Source organism: Somniosus microcephalus, chromosome 6 (genome assembly GCF_052327205.1).
Source record: "Somniosus microcephalus isolate GS21.2 chromosome 6, FLI_Smic_1.0, whole genome shotgun sequence".
Taxonomy (NCBI): domain Eukaryota; kingdom Metazoa; phylum Chordata; class Chondrichthyes; order Squaliformes; family Somniosidae; genus Somniosus; species Somniosus microcephalus.
The window spans coordinates 51,029,601-51,049,663 of NC_140992.1; the positions used below are offsets into that span (position 1 = coordinate 51,029,601).

General features: G+C 44.3%; 1 protein-coding gene across 2 annotated transcripts in view; it reads left to right on the forward strand.

Annotated features, from left to right (window-relative positions):
• ecel1 (endothelin converting enzyme-like 1) overlaps positions 1 to 20,063 on the forward strand; it is a 90,537-nt gene that overhangs the window by 60,965 nt on the left and 9,509 nt on the right. For both annotated transcript variants that reach the window (XM_085989439.1, XM_085989440.1), the window contains 3 exons: positions 8,768 to 8,892; positions 14,822 to 14,887; positions 14,978 to 15,073. In XM_085989439.1, the coding sequence (XP_085845565.1) occupies positions 8,768 to 8,892; positions 14,822 to 14,887; positions 14,978 to 15,073 (287 nt within the window). The remainder of the gene's footprint in view (positions 1 to 8,767; positions 8,893 to 14,821; positions 14,888 to 14,977; positions 15,074 to 20,063) is intronic.

Consider the following 20,063-nt stretch of genomic DNA (forward strand, 5'->3'; position numbering starts at 1 on the left):
TGGTAGATAAGGGAGTGACTTTGAATTATATTTATAGGGACTTCCAGAAGGCATTCAACAAGGTTCCCCATAACAGATTGTTAACAAATTGGAGGCAACCTATTGGCTTGGAAAGGGAATATTTATAAATGACTTGGATGAAGGAATAGAGAGCTATCTTTCTAAGTTTGCTGATGACAATAAGTTAGGTGACATAGTGTAGATGAGAGCAGATAGTTGCAAAGGGACATTCATAGATTAAGTGAGTGGCAGATGAAGTTCAATATGGGAAAGTTTGAGGTCTTCATCTTTGAACCTAAGAAAGGAGAAAAAGCTAGGAACTGCAGCTGAGCAGAGAGATTGATGGGTCCAATTACAGAAATCACTAAAAGCTAGTGGACAGGTACAACAATTAATTTAAGAGGCTATTGGAATGTTGTCCTTGATCTCAAGGGGGCTGGAATACAAAGGGGTAAAAGTTATGTTACAGCTGTACAGAGCTCTGGTTAGACCCCATCTGGAGTTCTGCATTCAGTTCTGGGCCCCGCACCTCAGGAAGGATATATTGGTCTTGGAGGGGGTGCAGCGCAGATTCACCAGAATGATACTGGGGCTAAAAGGGTTCAATTGTGAGGACAGGTTGCATAGACTAGGCTTGTTTTCCTTCGAGGATAGAAGATTAAGGGGTGATCTAATTGAGGTTTTTAAGATGTTTAAAGGATTTGATAGGGTAGGGAGAGAGAAACTATTTTCTCTGGTGGGGGGGGTCCAGAACAAGGGGGCATAAACTTAAAATTAGAGCTAGGCAGTTCAGGGGTCATGTCAGGAAGCATCTCTTCACACAAAGGGTAGTGGAAATTTCAAAACTGAGATTGACAGGTTTTTGTTAGGCAAAAGTATTAAGGGTTACAGAACCAAGTCGGGTAAATGGAGTTAAAATACAGATCAGATACATGGAAATTAAAATTAGAGCCATTCAGCGGTTATGTCAGAAAGCACTTCTTCACACAGAGTAGTGGAAATCTGGAACTCTCTCCCCAAAAAAGCAGTTGAGGCTAGGTCAATTGAAAATTTCAAGACTGAGATTGATAGATTTTGAAGTTACAAGGTATTGCAGCAATATACTTTAGTTTTCCACCTCTAAAATGAAGGCTTTTCAGAATTATATTATTCATTTAATATCATCTCATAACAGCAGAAAATAACTGGTGCAACTTGTTAGTGAGGCATTACTGATGTAGGAATTAACAAGCGGGGTTGGGGTTATTGTCTCTGGCCAGTCAGAAGCCTCTGAACTGCTCCAGGGACCCCCATGCGGTTTCAAAGCGCTCCCCTATTCCTGGTTCTGACCGCCGGACTTATTCGGTAGCGATGTAGACAGAAAAACGTGACTCGTGGTTGGGTGCGAAACAGACCAGTATTTATTGAAACAAAAAGAAACAAATTGAAAATAAACAATACAGCACACCTTGGCTGAAATACAGCACTTTACTTCTCACAGTACACTTTAGTGTCTACTACAGCACTCGTTTGCTTAATAGAACACTCTTACTTAAATGCAGCACTTTACTTCTTAGTACAACACTGTTACTTAGATACAGCACTTTTAATACAGCTACTTATTGTTCACTACAGCACCTTTCTGCTTAATGCAACACTGTTACTTAAATAGGGGAGGAGAAAACGGACACAACGAGGGAAAATTGACTAAAATTACAGTTTAACAAGATTCCCCTTAATTCCCACCCTTATACCTATTCTAAGTTGCCTTGTAATGGGCCAGAAAATGTATGCTCACCAATGAACGCCTGCCCAATGTCCTTGCGGTCTTAGATTCTTCACCACCCCGAAAATGGAAATACCCCAGTGTTTAAAAGTAACTGCTGGTATTCCACTCCCTTGGGCGGGCGCCCAAGTTGTAGAGGGCACGGAGGCGAGGCTGCAGAGAGAGAGAGAGAGATGGCTTCTTGAGAAGCTATCTTATACCCCATTTGGGGCCAAAATCTTCCCGCCCAAATCCGGATGCATCTGGGCTAAACAAAAGGGATCCAAACTGTCCCCATTGACTGTGATGGGTTTTGGATGAATCACCCATTCATTGTGATGGGTTTTTGAATGCATCCCCATTCTTGTGATGGGTTGACTGAAACTGTCCCAGTTTGAAAAACCATGTTTATTTCCTTAATGGCTGAGTAAACAGCCCTTGGAGGTTAGTGTAAACAAACTGATTGTCCTGTGGTCAAGCCCAACCGCAATTGATTGGCAGTCTCAAGTGGTTCAACATTGTAGCAGTTTAGTGTAAACAAACATCGATTGTCCTGCAGGGAGGGAAACTCCCTGAACTGCCTTTGATTGACAGTTTAACTACTCTATTGCTTCAAGGGCTGGGGTTTTTTCTAAATCCTTTGTCAGCCATCTTTGATTTTCCCTTTTCATATGCACACAGTCTGTGTGGTGTCTCCTGCCACGAGGTCGGACAGCCATCTTTGATTATCCTTTTTCACAGACACGCACAGGCTGCCTTTTCAGTCCTCTTTGTCAGCCCGTGCTTTGAAGAGAGACTGTCCTTTTGTCTTCTGCCACGAGGTCTGACGGCCATTTTGATCCCTGGATTTTTAAAGGTATATTCTACCCAGGTATTTTTTTAATCAAAAATCAATCTTCGGAACTGTAGGAAATTTCAAAATTATTGCGAAACCTTACAGTCCCCCATCGGATACTAACGCTTGCTTGTAGTATCCTGTCCAAAGTGAGCAATAATTTCTGACCCCTCACAAACAACCTTCCCTTATACTTATGCAGTTCTATCTTTGATCCCCTGACACCTCCATCTCCCCTACCCAGAGAGAATCGCAGTACACGGTAGGCATCTATCGACAGAAAAACAAGATTAATTAAATAATCAATACATGGAGGGGGCCCAATGCCCCTGCACCACTTATTTTCACAATAATTCAAGCATGGAGGGGTCCAATGCCCCTGCACCACTTGCAACATAATTTTAACATGATACAACATCTTTAATGGGATTGTCACCCAGCCAACATATCTGCTAAAGGTACACATGGAAGAAAATGAGCTTCCCCTTTTTTAAAATTACAATGCAATTGCCTGACACTTTATTAAATGGCACTATTCTTCAGCCATAAATGTATTTAGAATTTTCACCATCTGCAAGCACAACAATTCCTAGGCATATGCAATTTGTTCCCTTAACTCCAAACAAGCAGTAAAATAATTAACAAGCTTTTGTAAATTCTTAATCTTAATTGAATTTCCAATAACAGTTTAAATGTTGTGGGCATCTGCCTCCTGCAGACCTCTTCCTTCGTGGACTAGGAGTGCTCCTTCCTTGAGCATCCAACGACACGCTGGTCCTCTGTGCCTTCCGGAACTCTGAAAAGGACTAAAAAAAACATCTTGCCAGATCCCCTGGCTCAGGGGAGTGTGATCAGGTCCCGCAACCTTGATTCACAATACAACTCTGGAACGGTACCATACTTAAAACTTATACACTAATAATACTTGCAATATGAAATCTAAAATTAACATGCACTACCTTAATCCTTTATTGCACATTACTTGCACAAAGCTATATACAAGTGCCGCCCGTCTCCGGGCGGCCAGCCTAATCCCTGTTTGGGCTGCCACAGGCTGCTCCCTGCGGTGTGGCTGGACTGATTCCACCTTCGGGTCCCTCGCAGCTTATGGCTGCTGGTTGGGGACTCCCGCCTTTTTGCTTCTCCCTGACTCGGGAGACCGCCCTACTCCACTGGAAAGTGGGTGACCATACTTTCTTGGGCTGGGGTACCCGAAGAGACCTCCTAGGGAGTATCGCTGGTGGGGCTACCCCGGCAAGCAGACCTTTAGCTCGGGTCACACTCCCTGCTGGCTGGGGACCTCCTCCTTCAGTTCCCTCCCTTCCCAAATGGCTGGGGACAGGCAATCCCTTGCCGCCGGCTGCCGGTGGCTGAGAGCCTTCCCCTTCAGGTCTAAAACCTGGTTCAGGCTCCTCCCCGGAGTCCCACAAGAGAGGGGGAATTGCTCGGGCCAAGTGCTGGGGGGCTTCTCCTATCATACACGCGACTGCGCCTGTGTGAGCAGTCTGTGTGTGTGTACGCGCTGCAGGCTGTGGATTTCTAACCTCAGGCACAATCCCAGCTGCCTGTTTCCCTGCCCCCAGCTCAAACAACCTGCATTGTTTGATATAACTAGCTGCCTGCCAGTAATCCTGTTCAAAATCCTTTTCACTCACCAGGGCGGCTTTAAAGGTGGAGTCTTGGGCCTGGACCTGCTTTTGGTCTGGGGCCAAAGCTATCCCCTGTGTGCCCCCCTTATCCCGGATTGTTGCTACTGGACCTCCTCTACAGGGGTCCCAGAACTCTCCTTCCCTGTCCCCCTGCTTAAACAATTCGCACTGGTCATGAATGGCTCCTCCCCTAACAAGGTCACAGCGCCTGCCTGTGCAGCCTGTGAGCTTGTACCCGCCGCGGGCTGGGGATTTCAGTCCTCAGGTTCACTCCCAGCTGCCTGTTTCCCTGTGGGTCCCATTAAGCTAGATGGGACCTTGTTAGACCGGGGTGAATTGGTCAGGTCTTCTGAGTGGACCACTGTGCTGGAGGCTCCAGTGTCCACTGAATATCTCCCCTGCCCTGTCTTCACCCCCATCCCAACATAGGGCCTGCTCCCCTCAGCATTTTTGCGGGGACACAGGTCAACAGGTTGCACTGGCTCCAGCCATTGCTGGGAGTGGGATGGGGCAGATGGAGTCAAAGCACCGGTCGGGTGGCTGCTATGCTCCCCTGGCCAGTCAGAAGAGACCGCACTGCCTCCAATAGTGACTCGACCCGGGGGGGGAAATTCCTGTCTCTACCACCTCATCCTCCACCCCCCTTTGCTGCCAGAACTCCTGAAAGCTCGGACCTGCCTTCGGGCTGATCAGACATATCATCCCCTTTGCCCTCCTTAAAGCCATATTCAAGCTTTCTATCTCTGCCCTACAGGGACCATGATCTGCTTCCTCAAACCCTTGCTCGCAGGCCAGCTTATATGCTGCCTTTACCTCCCTGACCTTTTCCTTCTGCTCTTTTATTTCTTGTATGAGGCGAGCGTTCTCCTCCCGCACCCTCATCTCATTGCTCTTGGCCTCTGCAACTAGGCACTTCAGGTACTCTGACTCGTGCCTTGTGTGGCTTTTGCCCTAACTAAACTGGACCACCAGGCGCTCCATCTTGGCCTGGTATTCTTCAACCTCCCTTACCCTAGACCAACTCTCTGCTCTGGCTTCCCTAAGCCTGCGGGTAACTTCCCCAAGCCTGCGGGCACCTAACCACAAACAGACCAGTGGGATAAAAAGAAAACCAATAACAGCTGCTCTCTCCAGACCCAAACCACCATCTGCTACATCGCACACTGTAAGATTTCGCAATAATTTCGAAATTTCCTACAGTTCCAAAGATTGATTTTTGATTAAAAAAATACCTGGGTAGAATATACCTTTAAAAATCCAGGGATCAGAATGGCCGTCAGACCTTGTGGCAGAAGACAAAAGGACAGTCTCTCTTCAAAGCACGGGCTGACAAAGAGGACTGAAAAGGCAGCCTGTGTGTGTCTGTGAAAAAGGATAATCAAAGATGGCTGTCCGACCTCGTGGCAGGAGACACCACACAGACTGTGTGCATATGAAAAGGGAAAATCAAAGATGGCTGACAAAGGATTTAGAAAAAAAACCAGCCCTTGAAGCAATGGTGTAGTTAAACTGTCAATCAAAGGCAGTTCGGGGAGTTTCCCTCCCTGCAGGACAATCGATGTTTGTTTACACTAAACTGCTACAATGTTGAACCACTTGAGACTGCCAATCAATTGTGGTTGGGCTTGACCACAGGACAATCAGCTTGTTTACACTAACCTCCAAGGGCTGTTTACTCAGCCATTAAGGAAATAAACATGGTTTTTCAAACTGGGACAATTTCATTCAACCCATCACAAGAATGGGGATGCATTCAAAAACCCATCACAATGAATGGGTGATTCATCCAAAACCCATCACAGTCAATGGGGACAGTTTGGATCCCTTTTGTTTAGCTCAGATGCATCGGATTTGGGCGGGAAGATTTTGGCCCCAAATGGGGTATAAGATAGCTTCTCAAGAAGCCATCTCTCTCTCTCTCTGCAGCCTCGCCTCCGTGTCCTCTACAACTTGGGAGCCCGCCCAAGGGAGTGGAATATCAGCAGTTACTTTTAAACACTGGGGTATTTCCATTTTCGGGGTGGTGAAGAATCTAAGACCGCAAGGGCACGGGGCAGGTGTTCATTGGTGAGCATACATTTTCTGGCCCATTACAAGGCAACTTAGAATAGGTATAAGGGCGGGAATTAAGGGGAATCTTGTTAAACTGTAATTTTAGTCAATTTTCCCTCGTTGTGTCCGTTTTCTCCTCTCCTATTTAAGTAACAGTGTTGCATTAAGCAGAAAGGTGCTGTAGTGAACACTAAGTAGCTGTATTAAAAGTGCTGTATCTAAGTAACAGTGTTGCACTAAGCAGAAAGGTGCTGTAGTGAACACTAAGTAGCTGTATTAAAAGTGCTGTATCTAAGTAACAGTGTTGCACTAAGCAGAAAGGTGCTGTAGTGAACACTAAGTAGCTGTATTAAAAGTGCTGTATCTAAGTAACAGTGTTGTACTAAGAAGTAAAGTGCTGCATTTAAATAAGAGTGTTCTATTAAGCAAACGAGTGCTGTAGTAGACACTAAAGTGTACTGTGAGAAGTAAAGTGCTGTATTTCAGCATAGGTGAGCTGTATTGTTTATTTTCAATTTGTTTCTTTTTGTTTCAATAAATACTGGTCTGTTTCGCACCCAACCACGAGTCACGTTTTTCTGTCTACATCGCTACCGAATAAGTCCAGCGGTCAGAACCAGGAATAGGGGAGCGCTTTGAAACCACACGGGGGTCCCTGGAGCAGCTCAGAGGCTTCTGACTGGCCAGAGACAATAACCGCAACCCCGCTTGTTAATTCATACAAAATGGTGACCGTGGCAGGGACGTCGCTGAATCTGGTATTGGAATAAGACACCAAAAATTTAGTAAAAGATTTCCAGCAGTCGTTCAGATTTTATCATGGTCCAGATGTTTTCTTCAGCAACATATAGATCTGTTTTAGTAACAAATTTAATGGGATTGCCCTACTGTTCTTATGTTCTTATGTTTTTCTAGTGTTGTTTTACTGGGAGGTACACTCATTTTTTAATATTAGAAATGTCTTCCCCCAATGGTTTTGAGAGATATGGGGTGGAATGAAAAATTGAGGGGAAAACTAACCATGCAGGATACCTTACCCAAACACTAAGGGGTAGATGAATAAATGATAAAGGTTACTTTGACTCTCCCTACTTCTTAACCTTCTATCTTTCCTTTCATATTCCTTGATCTTTTAATCATCTTTCTCATTTTTGTCTCTTCTTGCATTCCTTTTATTTTTAATGAACTGCCCGGGGCCTGCAGAGCCACCATATCCCTGGGCAGGGTGGGACTGCCACCCACTGGCCCCATGTGCCCCAACCTCACTGGAATTTATGGGGTTTGAGTACTTTCATAAAGTGGATGAGTACCTACATTACTATCAGTGCAGCTGGGGCACCTAACTCTGGAAATTAGACCAGGGAGCTGGCCAGTTTTGATTACAGTGGGGAAACCCTGGACTTCAACAATTTAGAAGCCTCCGATGCCCTTAGCAATGCTCGACTCTCAGGATGCACAAATGTTCATTTTATGCCCAGCTTTGCTGAGGTTGTAAATGCAGGAATTAAATTGTATGTTATCCATGCACCTGCCACAAAATGTCTCAGAAATGTTATGAGTAACAAGGGGGAGGGGTTTCAGCATAATCAGGTCTTGTCCCAACTTTCGCTCTCAGTAGTTCCTGCCCACTTCGAATACGATGGTCTAACACCAGAAATGCCCAGGGTATTCACGCCCTTGTTTTTATTTCTATCTTTTTGTTTCCTTTCTTTAATGGGTGTTTCTCTCTTTCCATCTATTTCATCTCTGCTTGATATTTTGTCACCTATTCCTAACCTTATGAAACTGATAGTTATGGCCTTTACCTTCTGGTTATGTGTACACCTTGTTCCACCACAGGCACTGAGGGGCTTACAGTCCACAGTGCTTGGTGGGAAGAAATTAAACTGCTTGTGTTCATGTAATGATAACATAAATTCAGTTTAAAATATAAATTTGCCATTTCATCCTAAGTAGGCAGAATAAAGTTATCTTATAAAAGCAATTTCGTAAACTGTCCTTTGATTACATTTTGCAACCTTTTTGGTCTGGAGGACTACCTCCACTCAAAATAATTTTCAATGCTTGTTTTAGTAGTAATCAATGAAGCTTGCAGAAGTACTTCACTCATTGCAAACAGAGAATGAAATAAATTTACTGTTGGGAATTGGCTACATAGAGATGTCATATCATATCATAGCCTCATATCCGAACCTCATTCTTTATTGAATTGTCATATACAAATACAAAATAACGCAGTTGCAATATAACCTGATTTCCAGATGACTGGATCTGAGTCCCTTACTCATAGCTTCAGGTGTGTTAGTTTTGTTTGTTTATGAATAAGTTATTAAGTAGAGAATTTCATGGGAGCAGGAAAGTCTACTTCAGGGGGAGTGGAATGCTTTGTCCCAGTGCTAACAGGCCTGCTTTTGCATGTAAATTTGCATGTCACGTAATGTGAAAATGCCGTTATAAAGATGTGACACAATACTTGTTTTGTTTCAGGGAGTCATTATGATAAATATGGCAATCTAAAAAAATGGTGGACAGAAGAATCCTATGATAAATTTATAGAGAGAGCACAGTGCATTGTCAATCTATATGAAAACTTTACTGTTTACAACCAACGGGTAAGTTCTCCTTTGCCCCTTACTTCTGAATACTCGTGAGTTGTGAATTCTCGTTTATTTATGAAGCCTGATGCATTTATATTGGTAATCCCAAGAAAAACGAAAGCATATTTAAAATGTGCGTCAGAATGTTGTAACGACATGAGTACCTGGTCCATTTACCTCCTGTCTGCTTCTGTTCCCACTGTTCCTTGGGACCACCAGGGAAATCATGGCAGTAGGCCTGAGATAGCAGCGAGAATGGAGGGAAACAGCCTACTAGAGGCCTCCTCTTCCACCAGTTGCTTACCTGGTGAAAGCCTTGGTCTCGGCTGAGGATCTTCATTCACTGAGCTCCTCCATTCTTTGGCCCCTGGGGCGCTTTAATGTCACTCCTGCCTCTGCAGATGCCACAGCCATGATCCTGCTAAAGTATTGTATTCTGTGCTTGCTGATGGGAAGATAGAACAGATGAATGCGTGGCTAAAGGGATGGTGCAGGGGGGAGGGCTTTAGTTTCCTGGATCACTGGGTCTGCTTCTGGGAAAGGTGGGACTTGTACAAGTCGGACGGTTTACACCTGAACCAGAGGGGAACCAATATCCTTGCGGGGAGGTTTGCTAGCACTGCTGGGGGGGGTTTAAACTAACTTGGGCAGGGGGATGGGGTACAGAGTGGAGCTATAGTAGGGGGTGATTTACAGCCAAATACAGAGGGAAAAACAAGTCAGCTGGGAAGGCAAAGCAAATATGTGAAGGCAAAAGAGAATATGGCAGGGCTGGAAGGCATTTATTTTAATGCAAGGAGTCTTGCAAATAAGGTGGATGAACTGAAGTTGTTGTTGAACACATGGGAGTACGATATTGTTGCTATCACGGAGACATGGTTGAGGGAGGGTCAGGACTGGCAGCTCAATATTCCGGGGTACAGAATCTTCAGGCGAGACAGAGGGGGGTGTAAAAGGGGAGGGGGTGTTGCAATATTAATTAAGGTGTCAATTACTGCTGTAAGGAGGGATGATATATTAGCGGATTCCTCTAATGAGGCCATATGGGTAGAACTTAAAAACAAAAAGGGGGCAAGCACTTTGCTGGGAGTGTACTATAGGCCCCCAAACAGTCAGGGGGAGATAGAGGAACAGATATGTAGGCAAATCTCAGAAAAGTGCAAAAATAATAGGGTAATAATAGTGGGGGATTTCAACTTCCCCAATATAAATTGGGATAGTCAGAGTGTGAAAGGCTTAGAGGGTGCAGAATTCTTAAAGTGCATCCAGGAGAGCTTTTTGAGCCAACATGTAGAAAGTCCTACAAGAGAGGGGGCGGTACTGGACCTAATTCTGGGGAATGTAGCCGGGCAAGTGGTGGAAGTGTCAGTAGGAGAGCATTTTGGCGACAGTGACCACAATTCGGTGAGATTTAAGGTGGTCATGGAAAAAGACAAAGACGGCCCGGAAATAAGGGTTCTAAATTGGGGGAAGGCCGATTTTAATATGATAAGGCAGGATCTGGCCAAATTGGACTGGGAGCAGCTACTTATAGGAAAATCCGCATCAAAACAGTGGGAGACTTTCAGAAGGGAAATAGAGAGAGTACAACGCCAACATGTTCCTGTAAAGGTCAAGGGTGGGATCAACAAGCAAAGGGAACCTTGGATGACAAGGGATATACAAAAATGCATTAGAAATAAAAGGGGGGCTTTTGGCAGTTACAAAAGACTAAAGACGGAAGAAGCCCTCGAGGAGTATAAAAAATGTAGGGGCATACTTAAAAAAGAAATTAGGAGGGCGAGGAGGGGCCATGAAATAACACTGGCGAGCAAAATAAAGGAAAATCCTAAGATGTTTTATAAGTATATTAAGGGCAAGAGGATAACCAGGGAAAGGGTAGGGCCCATTAGGGACCAAAGTGGCAATCTGTGTGTAGAGCCAGATGATGTAGGCGGGGTTTTAAATGAATTTTTTGCATCTGTGTTCACTATGGAGAAAGACGATGCAGACATAGAAATCGGGCAAGGGGGCTGTGACATACTTGAACATATTAGCATCGAGAGGGAGGAGGTGCTAGCGGTTTTAGCAGGCCAAAAAGTGGATAAATCCCCAGGCCCGGACGAGATGTATCCCAGGCTGCTGTGGGAGGCAAAGGAGGAGATTGCAGGGGCTCTGACACAAATTTTCAGAACCTCTCTGGCCACAGGGGATGTACCAGAGGACTGGAGAACAGCTAACGTAGTACCATTATTCAAGAAGGGTAGCAGGGATAAACCAGGGAATTACAGGCCAGTGAGCCTAACATCTGTGGTAGGGAAATTATTGGAAAAAATTCTGAGGGACAAAATTAGTCTCCACTTGGAGAGGCAAGGATTAATCGGGGATAGTCAGCATGGCTTTGTCAAGGGTAAATCATGTCTGACAAATCTGATTGAATTTTTCGAGGGGGTGACTAGAGGGGTGGATGAGGGAAATGCTGTGGATGTGGTTTACATGGACTTCAGTAAAGCTTTTGACAAAGTCCCGCATAGGAGACTGGTCAAGAAGGTAAGAGCCCATGGGATCCAGGGTGCCTTGGCGCGTTGGATCCTAAACTGGCTGAGTGGCAGGAGGCAGAGGGTGATGGTCGAAGGTTGCTTTTGTGACTGGAAGCCTGTGTCCAGTGGGGTACCTCAGGGATCGGTGCTGGGTCCCTTGTTGTTTGTGATCTACATAAATGATTTGGATGAGAATGTAAAAGGTATGATCAGTAAGTTCGCAGATGACACGAAAATTGGTGGGGTGGTAAATTGTGAGGAGGAAAGCCTCAGGCTACAGGACGATATAAACGGGTTGGTCAGATGGGCAGAAAAGTGGCAAATGGAATTTAATCCTGAAAAGTGCGAGGTGATGCATTTTGGACGGACAAATAAGGCAAGGGAATACACAATGAGTGGTAGGACCCTAGGAAGTACAGAGGGTCAGAGGGACCTTGGTGTACATGTACATAGATCCCTGAAGGCAGCGGAACAGGTAGATAAGGTGGTTAAAAAGGCATATGGGATACTTGCCTTCATTAGCCGAGGCATAGAATATAAGAGCAGGGAGGTTATGATGGAGCTGTACAAAACGCTGGTGAGGCCACAGCTGGAGTACTGTGTGCAGTTCTGGTCGCCTCACTATAGGAAGGATGTGATTGCTTTGGAGAGGGTGCAGAGAAGATTCACCAGGATGTTACCTGGGATGGAGCGCCTCAGCTATGAAGAGAGGCTGGACAGGCTGGGGTTGTTTTCCTTGGAGCAAAGAAGGCTGAGGGGGGACCTGATTGAGGTGTACAAAATGATGAGGGGCATAGATAGGGTAGACAAAGAGGAACTTTTCCCCTTAGTAGGGGGGTCAATAACAAGGGGGCATAGATTCAGGGTAAGGGGCAGGAGATTTAGAGGGGATTTGAGGAGGAACTTTTTCACCCAGAGGGTGGTTGGAATGTGGAACTCAATGCCTGAAAGGGTGGTAGAGGCAGGAACCCTCACAACATTCAAGAAGCATTTGGATGAGCACTTGAAATGCCATTGCATACAAGGCTATGGACCAAATGCTGGAAAATGGGATTAGACTGGACAGGGATGGATGGGCGGCGCAGACACGATGGGCCGAAGGGCCTCTTTCTGTGCTGTAAAACTCTATGACTATGACTCTATGGGAATCCCAGTGAAGCCTGTCATGACAAGCTAATGATCCTTGTGCCAGGAAACTGGACCAGGGTCATGGTGGGGTCAAAGCAACGGCCAAAAGTCCTGCCCTGACCCTTTTAGAGTGGGACTAGGAAAATCCATCCCTTAATATGTGTGGTTCTTAGCAGAAATAAAACTGTTTATTTTAGTTTCAACAGTACTAAGGGCCTCTGTAATGAATAAAGCCTAATATTACACTCCCATTCCCCACTAGATTATTAAGCATCAGATAGATGTATAGCCAACAGGTGGTCATTCTATCCTTTCTTTCAACAAGAGTACTTACTAGGAACTGAATTAATATATATTAACTAGGACTTCAGTTTACCATTAATTTCCATTAAAGTACCATGGATTAGAGAAGTGCATAAGTTGTCTTGGGGAACCAAAATTGCATGTGTATGCACCCTTCAATCTGAATTGGCCCAAATTTACGATGCATCTCTTTTGGTTCCAGGAAACGAATTAAATCCTTCAAATTTTCATATTTTTATAAATTGGAATTCATTCTTTAAGAGTGCAAAATGTATATTTGTACAACACTGGGGAATAAGTATTGGATCTACTAAATAACCATAACGAGCGATTTAAGTAAGGGCTTGTATTACTGAAAAGACTGACAAAAATCTGCATATTTACCATATGTATCATGCAAATTTCATTCACGTGTATAGTAAGCAATAAGGCTGTGGTGACAAGATCGCTCACATCTGCAACCCAAGATGTCAATACAGCCTCAAGAAATCAAGAGGAGGTTCTAAGGCAGTTGTTGCTTTTGGAGTGGTAGTAATGATTGCTTCCAAATTGGCCTGAAGACCACCCTAACTCCAGGCATTCAGGATTTAATTAGGACAATTCAACCTGCTCGCATGCAGAACATTAACCCAACTGCGCCCATGCCCAGCACTAGTGGGCTGCAAGACATGGGCATAGATGCCAATGCAGTCCCATCCAAAGCCAGCACAGGAATGCTTCTGGCATGGATGCAGTAGGCATTGGGCATGCAAGTGACAAGCTATCGGAAACAATTCTTCAAAGGCACCAGCTTTACTGAGATGAGTGTCACCTCAGTCCTTGAGGGCTCCATTGGTGCAGTCCCAACCACAAAGCTCACAACCTGCTGACACTGAGGTAACACCACATAGGTGTAATAGGTTAGGATCGTGCATGAAAAGAGCTTTAGGCATAAATGTTAGTCATGGTGATTTTCTTTCAAGGGTGAGCACAGCACATCCATCCCCCAGATTCAGTAACCGCCACTGAACTTTCTGGCCATCCTGGTATTGTGAGTACCACAGATACACCCCAAGTGGTGTGGGCACATGCCATGGATAGGCTGAGTTGTAAACCTCTCCCTGACTCTGGAAAGTTCATTGGGATCAACGACAGAAGTTTCCATTTTGGCACGTATGTCGAAATTTGCCACTCCACCATGGTTTCTTTGGATTCTTTCATTGGCTGAGCTTGCATTCTGAATCCGCCATACATGCATCGATTTTTTTTCCTCCTGCTTAACTGTATGATGTCAGATTCTTAAGAAGCAGCTTTTTGTAAACTAACAGTTGTGCCCAGTTTCTCAGCTTCCTATGAAAGGAAACTGTAGCCTTGCACTTCCACTTAAAAGCAGCGTAGAGTGCAAGATAGCACAAAGCTTTGAAAGAGTTCCTTCTTGGCTTGCTTTTTTATAATTATATACAAAAGAGAACATTGAAAGAGTGGAAAAGGAGTGGTGTGCGTTAGGGCTGAGCATTAAGACTGGGTACCAGAATCCCCACTCCCGCTGGACTTGGATAGTCCACATCTGGTCCAGAAAGAGGGTAATAGTGAAAGTGAGCACTGCCTCCCCACCCAACTGATCTTTGAAGGACCACTTCCTTCGGTTTTACATATCCACTGTAGGCTGCTCAGTAATACAATTCTTGAAAGCCAACTCCCTCAGACTACCTGTGATAATTAAAAATTATCAATGCATGGTGAAATTTACAAAGTAAAGCTGGTTTCACTTTTTAAACTTAAAATTTTCTGCTATCAAATGTTATGATAGAAGAAATGTTCAGGCAAAACAACAAACTTGAATCAGTATGAAAAATATCCCCCCCCCCCACCCCACCCCCAACACACTAAGATTGTGATTTTCAGAAAATATGTGACACTTTGTGGGAAATCTATCAGATTTTAAAGGGAGTAATTTTACATCGGAGTAAATCCTGTCTACAATTTACTTTGCTGCTATTGGTCTCCCTCTACAGGTCAATGCCCAATTTACACTCGGAGAAAACATTGCCGATATGGGAGGACTTAAACTTGCATACTATGTAAGTAAATTTGTCATATTTCTTCATACAAATGAATTTTTTGAAATATGCAATAATCCGTAGCCAACAGCCATCTTACCTATATTCCAGGCTTATCAGAAATGGATTCGCGATCATGGCCCTGAACATCCCCTTCCTGGCATAAAATATACCCATAACCAACTTCTCTTTATTGCATTTGCTCAGGTAAAAAAACAGGGTTATTTCACACAATAATCTGAACAACTTTATTTGATTTTTAATAAAGGGCTTGTTATAAACTCCCATTCATGCTTTGAATGCATAAATGATGAAAAGCATTGTCCAGAGATTGTTTGTTTATTTCTCTATCAATAAATGTAACTTTATGTCTGAATTCTTCTGTGTATTATCGGTCGATGATATAAAGGTGTAATTGTTATTTTGGGGGGTTCAAGATAGGCATCCCCAGAAAATTCAAAAGTTTACACGTAATATGAATTGATCTGGTGCATTCATCAGGCACACTTAGGAAAGCTATAACCTACTTTATTTAAAAACACACACAATCCTCTCATACTCATTCCTCACACAATCATAAACCTCAAGCAATCCTCTTGCAGGTGCTCACTCATAATTTTCACATTTAATCCATTTGTATACATTCTCACACTCATAGTTCTTGCACACAATCTTCAAACTCTATCTTACATACTCACAGTCCTCTCATACTCTCTCTCACATGCTCACAATTGTCTCATATGCTTGGGAGGAACAGGTGACTTTGGGCCAATGGTTCCAACAGCTCTCCACCAATGAGGCTTTTCTTGTCTCATGCCTGGGTCTCTTTTAGTCTAATTGATAGAGATTGCAGCAGCAAGGCATTTAATGCTTTAAAAAGTGAATACCGTCAACTCAACATTAATAGAGGGACTCCAGCCCATTATGGGTCTGAAGTATTTTTTTTTAAGTATGAAACAACCCTGAGTCCTGCTCAATTGAAAGTTTACAGCCATTTTACTGAGGCCATAGGGCCAAATCTCCTTTGAAGTTATTCCGATCTCCTGGCGTAACTCCAGCATGTGGGAGCAGAAAATTGGGTGGGGAACCATTGCGCTGGCTCCCCATGGCCGAAAAACACTTCCAGAAGTTTCTGCTGGAAGTGGCAGTGGGCATTCAATACAGCCACCCAAATATGGGCAGATGTATTTCAATTACATGTTAATGACAGGAAAATGAAATACAATGTATTTCCAGTCATTACTACCATGGCAATTCTGGACACTAGGAATGCAGGTGTGTTGCTGGCTTCTTGCATTCCTATGGTAGGGGGATTTAAAATTTAAGTAACCAATTGGAATAATGAGCTATTGCTGCTCTTGCAATGACACATTGGGAAATGGTGTACCAGGTACAGGCCTGGTGCAGCCATTCAAAAATGAGGATGAGTAGTAAAACCGCAAATGCAGCAAAACACCCTTTTGTGTCCCATTGTTAGACACCCTGCAGCAAATATTCTACTATGATTCATAGTAAAAGATTATGCTGCACAGCCATAGGATTGAGTTTAGTCACAGTTTTGGGACTCAGTCCAGTGATATGCTTTGCAGGCATCACTTACTTATTTTCCTTTGTTTAGATCTTCATATTCCCTGCCAAGAGGCTGGATGTGGGGTCTAAATGCTCTTAAGAGGATCGTGAAAATGTAACATACGCTGGAAAAAATTGGTCTAAAACAGTCACTTTTGGCAATAAGAGTTACCCCTTGGAGTTATCCCCTCAATGCAAGCTTCAACGTAACTTTACAAACCCCAACTGAGGGGAAATAATTCTTCATGTCTGAGTAGCAACTATTTAAGTTTAAACCCCCCCCTGAGCTCTCCCTTTACCAGAGTACTGTGACCTTCAGAAATATCCGGACCCCTTCGTCACGAACAGGCGATCTGTTGCCAGGTCTCTTTCACTGCTATCACTGCTAATGGCCATTAGGGGAGGTGTGTGAGAGCAGTGCAGGGTGACTCACTCTCTAAATTCTCCATCTGGAAGCACCTGGCCTTCCCTTAACATCTTCCTCCCCTCTCTCTCCCCACCAACATCACAGCTCAGATCAGACTTCAAGCTACATCCAAGCACTCAGGTCCACCACATCCTGTCTATTTGTTACATGGGAGTCTCACATCTTTTGCACAAAATGTTTGCAGATGAACTCTTACTGCAATGACATTAACACTTGCATTTCTTATTTTTCCCCAACACTCTGCATATCCACACCAAGAGCTCAAAAAACAAACACATCCTGTGTGAGATCAGGCTGGTAATTTCAGCATGACGCAGATGCATCTTATTATTTTTTTAATTCTGTTTGAAGTCTATCTACAGGAAGGGTTGTCCCATCAGAACAATGAGAGGAACCTATTGTGTGGCACACAAGTTGTGATCTAAAACAGAGTTTTCTTTTTTTATTATTCTGGCTTAACATCTGTATAAATTAGATTGTCATGGGGATTCAAAGTAGCTAAAGGAAATTGATCTGTATTAATAGCATTCTCTGAAATAACACAACAATCAAAAATATTATGCAAAAATATTACCACAGTATTCAAGCTGATAATGGGGAAGGCAACTCTAGTGGCAAGTACTTTTGATGTAAAGTACTTATGTTATTATTTATCTTGCACTGTTTCCTCAAACCTACCTGACTGATCTGTACAAGTAGATCAATTCCACTGATGTCAGGCAGGGAAGCCCAAATGAGCAGGTCCAAAAGGCACTGTTCAGTTCAGGATATTAATCTTTTGATTAGAAGCAGTGTTCTCTTTAAAAGAAGAATCCAGATTATAGAAGCATAGAATCATACAGCACAGAAGGAGGCCGTTCGGCCCATTGTGCCTCTGCCAGCTCTTTGGTAGAGCTATCCAATTAATCCCACTCCCCTGCTCTTTCCTCATAGCCCTGCAAATGTTTTCCCTTCAAGTATTTATTCAATTCTCTTTTGAATATTACTATTGACTCTGCTTCCACCATCCTTTCAGGCAGTGCATTCTAGATCACAACAACTCGCTGTGTAAAAAACAATGTCGCCTCTGGTTCCTTTGCCAATTACCTTAAATCTGTCTCTTTTGGTTACTGACCCTTCTGCCACTGGAAACAATTTCTCCTTATTTACTCTAGCAAAACCGTTCATGATTTTTGAACACCTCTATCAAATCTAATCTTAATCTTCTCTGCTCTAAGGAGAACAACCCCAGCTTCTCCAGTCTCTCCACATAACTGAAGTCCCTCGTTCCTGGTGCCATTCTAGGAAACGGTAGCATAGTGGTAATGTCACTGGGCTAGTAATCCAGAGGCCTAGACTAATTATCCAGAGACGTGAGTTCAAATCGGCAGCTGGGGAATTTAAATTCAGTTAATTAACTAAAATCTAGACTAAAAAGCTAGTATCAGTTATGGTAACCATGAAACTATTGGATTGTCGTAAAAACCCATCTGGTTCACTAATGTAATTTAGGGAAGGAAATCTGCCGTCCTTACCTGGTCTGGCCTATATGTGACTCCAGACCCACAGCAATGTGGTTGACTCTTAACTGCCCTCTGAAATGGCCGAGCAAGCCACTCAGTTGTAACAAACCGCTACGAAACACAATAATAAGAATAAAACTGGACGGCCCACCCAGCATCGACCTCGGCACTGTCTACGGACACGGCAACGGCACACCCAGCCCAGTCGACTCTGCAAAGTCCTCTTCACCAACATCTGGGGACTTGTGCCAAAATTGGGAGAGCTGTCCCACAGACTAGTCAAGCAACAGACTGACATAATCATACTCACAGAATCATAACTTTCAGCCAATGTCCCAAACTCCTCCATCACCATCCCTGGGTATGTCTTGTCCCACCGGCAGGACAGACCCACCAGGGGTGGTGGCACAGTGGTATACAGTAGGGAAGGAGTGGCCCTGGGAGTCCTCAACATTGGCTCCAGACCCCATGAAGTCTCATGGCTTCAGGTCAAGCATGGGCAAGGAAACCTCCTGCTAATTACCACCTACTGCCCTCCCTCAGCTGATGAATCAGTAACTCCTCCACGTTGAACACCACTTGGAAGAAGCACTGAGTACAGAATGTACTCTGGGTGGGGGACTTCAATGTTTATCACCAAGAGTGGCTCAGTAGCACCACTGCTGGCCGAGTCCCGAAAGACATAGCTGCCAGTCTGGGCCTGCAACAGGTGTTCAGAGAACCAACATGAGGGAAAAACCTACTTGACCTCATCCTCACCAATCTACCTGTCGCAGATGCATCTGTCCATGACAGTATTGGTAGCAGTCATTGTGGAGACGAAGTCCCGTCTTCACACTGAGGACACCCTCCATCATGTTGTGTGGCATTACCACCGTGCTAAATGGGGTAGATTCAGAACAGATCTAGCAGCTCAAAACTGGGCATCCATGAGGCGCTGTGGGCCATCAACAGCAGCAGAATTGTATTCCACCACAATCTGTAACCTCATGGCCAGGGGATCAACCCTGGTTCAATAAGGAGTGTAGAAGAGCATGCCAGGAGCAGCACCGGGCGTACTTAAAAATGAGGTGCCAACCTGGGGAAGCTGCAATACAGGACTACATGCATGCTAAAAAGCAGAAGCAGCATGCTATAGACAGGGCTAAACGATCCCACAATCAATGGATCAGATCAAAGCTCTGCAGTCCTGCCACATCCAGTCGTGAATGGTGGTGGACCATTAAACAATTAAAGGGAGGAGGCTCCAAGAATATCCCCATCCTCAATTATGGTGGGGCCCAGCACGTGAGTGCAAAAGACAAGGCTGTAGCGTTTGCAATCATCTTCAGCCAGACGTGCCGAGTGGATGATCCATATCGGCCTACTCCTGAGGTCCCCACCATCACAGAAGCCAGTCTTCAGCCAATTCAATTCACTCCACGTGATATCAAGAAATGGCTGAGCACACTGGATACAGCAAAGGCTATGGGCCCTGACAACATCCCAGCTATCGTGCTGCGGACTTGTGCTCCAGAACTAGCCGTGCCTCTATAGCCAAACTGTTCCAGTACAGCTACAACACTGGCATCTATCCAGCAATGTGGAAACCTGTCCAGGTATGTCCGTCCACAAATCCAATCAGGCCAATTACCACCCAATCAGTCTACTCTCAGTCATCAGCAAAGTGATGGAAGGTGTCATCGACAGTGCTATCAAG